The following is a 2,740-nucleotide window of genomic DNA, read 5'->3' on the forward strand; positions in this document are numbered from 1 at the left end:
CTTCCGCTTAGCTTAACCACACCACCCTACCTTTCCTCCCCTCTACTCCTTCAGCTCTCTCCCCAAGCTGCTTGCTCTCTCTCCCAGATCCCCAATGCTCGCGCCCGCCGCCTCAGATCCTCCTCCCGGCGGCCCCTCCATCGCCACCAGCACGCCGGCTTCTTGATCGATCGATCCGATCCAATCCCTCACTGCAAGCTACTGCTTTCTTGCTGGGTCGATCGATCGGTCGGTCATGGATGCCGTGGATGAGCTTGCCGCGGGGACGGCGATGCAGCACAGGTGCAAGGTGTGCGGGAAGGGGTTCGCCGCCGGCCGCTCGCTCGGCGGGCACATGCGCTCCCACATCTCGCTCGGCGAGGTGGTGCCGATGGCGGAGGTCGACGACGACGACCTCACGCGCGTCTCCGCCAACGGCGGTCGCAGCAGCGGCGGCAATGGCGCCGTCGGGTACGGGCTGAGGGAGAACCCCAAGAAGACGCGCCGGCTGTCCGACTTCGCCGACGAGGAGGAGGATCAGGGCGGCGATGGAGGCGAGCATGACAAGGCGTGCCGGGACTGCGGGAAGCTCTTCTCCTCGTGGCGATCGCTGTTCGGCCACATGAGGAGCCATGCGCCCGGCGCCGCCGCCGCCGACGAGGCTGAGGACGTGGACCTTGGCGATGAGTTCTACGCCGCAGAGGCGGAGGCGGAAGCAGAGGATGTTCAGGAGGAGATTACGGCGCCGATGGAACCGCTGGCGGTGGCCGTGATGGCCGCGCCGCCCAGGCGGAGGCGCAGGTCGATGCGCGTGGCGGCGCCGGCCCCCGCGCCGCCGCCGCCGCCGGCGCTGAGCAGCTTCGAGAAGGAGCAGGAGGACGTCGCGCTCTGCCTCCTCATGCTCTCGCGCGACACCACCGGCGGCATGTGGAGCTCGCCGGAACACGAGGAGCCTTACCTGGAGAAGGAGTGGCGCAAGAAGACCACCCCGAAGCAGCTGCACCTCCCGAGGAACGGCTACGGTTACAACTCAGACGACGATTCAGCTCTGTTCCACTACGGCGAAAGCAAGGTCAAGAAGATCAAGAAGCGGAGGACTAGCCATTACGCTCTCAACTCCGATTCGGGGAAGCAACTACGCAAGGTCACCGCGCCGCCGCCGCCGAAGCGCACCCGCTACGAGTGCCCTGGCTGCGGCAGGGTGTTCAGCTCCTACCAGGCGCTCGGCGGCCACCGCGCGAGCCACAAGCGGATCAACACCAGCTGCAGCGCCCCCAAGGCCGCCCCTGGCATCGTCGCCGCGCTCCCCGCGCCGGAGCCGAGCGTGGATACCTACACCTCGTTCACCACCCTGTCCCCGTCGGCCTCGCCGGACTCGGTGGCCACTGGCATTGGTGCCGCCAAGAATCCAGCAGCTCCGGCAGCGGTGCTGGAGAAGTTCGAGTGCCCGGTGTGCTTCAGGGTGTTCGGTTCGGGGCAGGCGCTGGGCGGGCACAAGCGGTCGCACATGACGGCCGACGGCGCGTACTCCGAGGACGGCGAGGTCTTCTACGGCGGCGACGCGGAGCAGGAGCAGGAGCAGGGGTACCCCGTGGCGGCCGCGGGGTCGCTCGATCTCAACTTCCCGCCGGCTACATCGGACGAGGCTTGAAGCAGCTTGGTAGCTGGGCAGAGCGTGATCCGCAATTCGAGGCGAACGATCAGCGAGGGGAAGTGTACAGGTTCAATTCGTTTTCGTCATTCTTTCCAAGCTCCAAGCTCAAGGCAGTACGTCTTCGAAGACAATCGATCAAGAAGAAGTCATATCTCAGGTTCTTTAGGAAAAAAGAAACATTTTTTCGTTACATTCCTTTCTTATTTTATCTCTAGAGGGACAGAAGTAATAAGTCTATGATGATCCGATTCAGTTAGCGGATTCCAAGATTAACTCAAATGCCAGGATTGTTGCTTTTACCCGGTCATAGTATATTTCCTTTTTTGAAACTTGGTCACACTGTTATTTTTAGACATTGCCATCCATCTGCTTGCTGTTAGAGTTAGCTGCTGCTAATTGCTATCCATGTGGTGGTAACTGAATCCCCGTGAAAATCTGGGTCAATGCTAACCTTTGCCCTGCTCCTACTTTTGCTGCACTGATCCGACTGACGGACCGACTTGAGATCTGCCTTGTGGGAGGCTCCAGCAAGCAAGGGACCAACCGACTGCTTGCTTGATCAGTTGCTGCATGCTTGGTAGTACAGCAGCACACTGCCATGGCACTGGTTGGTGCCTCACTGGCTCCTGTGAGTGACTGACAAATGAGCCAGGAGAAGCTAGGAAGCAAAGGTTTCCCCAACAAGAGCATTGCAAATGGACCCCAACCCTCATAGACAACTCAACAATGCATTCAGGTTGAGTTGAGTAGACTGATGGAAGCTCATAAGCTGGAACATGCAGCTGAGGTGAATGATTGGTCAGTAGTACACTACTACAGTGGAACAACAAATCTTCATGAGCAAACAGGTACTAGTACCAATGGAGAAAGGATTTAGCAAGCAAGCAAGCATGCATAAGTGTGGTATCAATGCAGGGGGTGCTGCTCACTTGTCCACCAGGAATCAACACAGGACAAGCCTTCCTTCTCACTCACCATTCCAGTGTCCTTTTCTCTCCCCTTTTGTTGCTTTAGCAAGCCTGCAGCTGGATAGTTTATGGTTTTTGGTAGCTAAAGATAAGCAGTAGGAGTACTAATCATGCCATCTTCCCCACCCCTTCTCTCTCT

The 2,740-nt window shown here is 58.9% G+C and overlaps 1 protein-coding gene across 1 annotated transcript; it reads left to right on the forward strand.

Moving 5' to 3' along the window:
• The first annotated feature begins 235 nt into the window (after window positions 1-235).
• Window positions 236-1,630, forward strand: LOC124672763 (zinc finger protein ZAT9-like). Its single transcript, XM_047208942.1, has one exon. It carries the CDS (start codon window positions 236-238, stop codon window positions 1,628-1,630), a length of 1,395 nt encoding a protein of 464 aa, XP_047064898.1.
• The last annotated feature ends 1,110 nt before the right edge of the window (window positions 1,631-2,740 follow it).

This window comes from Lolium rigidum, chromosome 7 (assembly GCF_022539505.1).
Source record: "Lolium rigidum isolate FL_2022 chromosome 7, APGP_CSIRO_Lrig_0.1, whole genome shotgun sequence".
Classification (NCBI taxonomy): Eukaryota; Viridiplantae; Streptophyta; class Magnoliopsida; order Poales; family Poaceae; genus Lolium; species Lolium rigidum.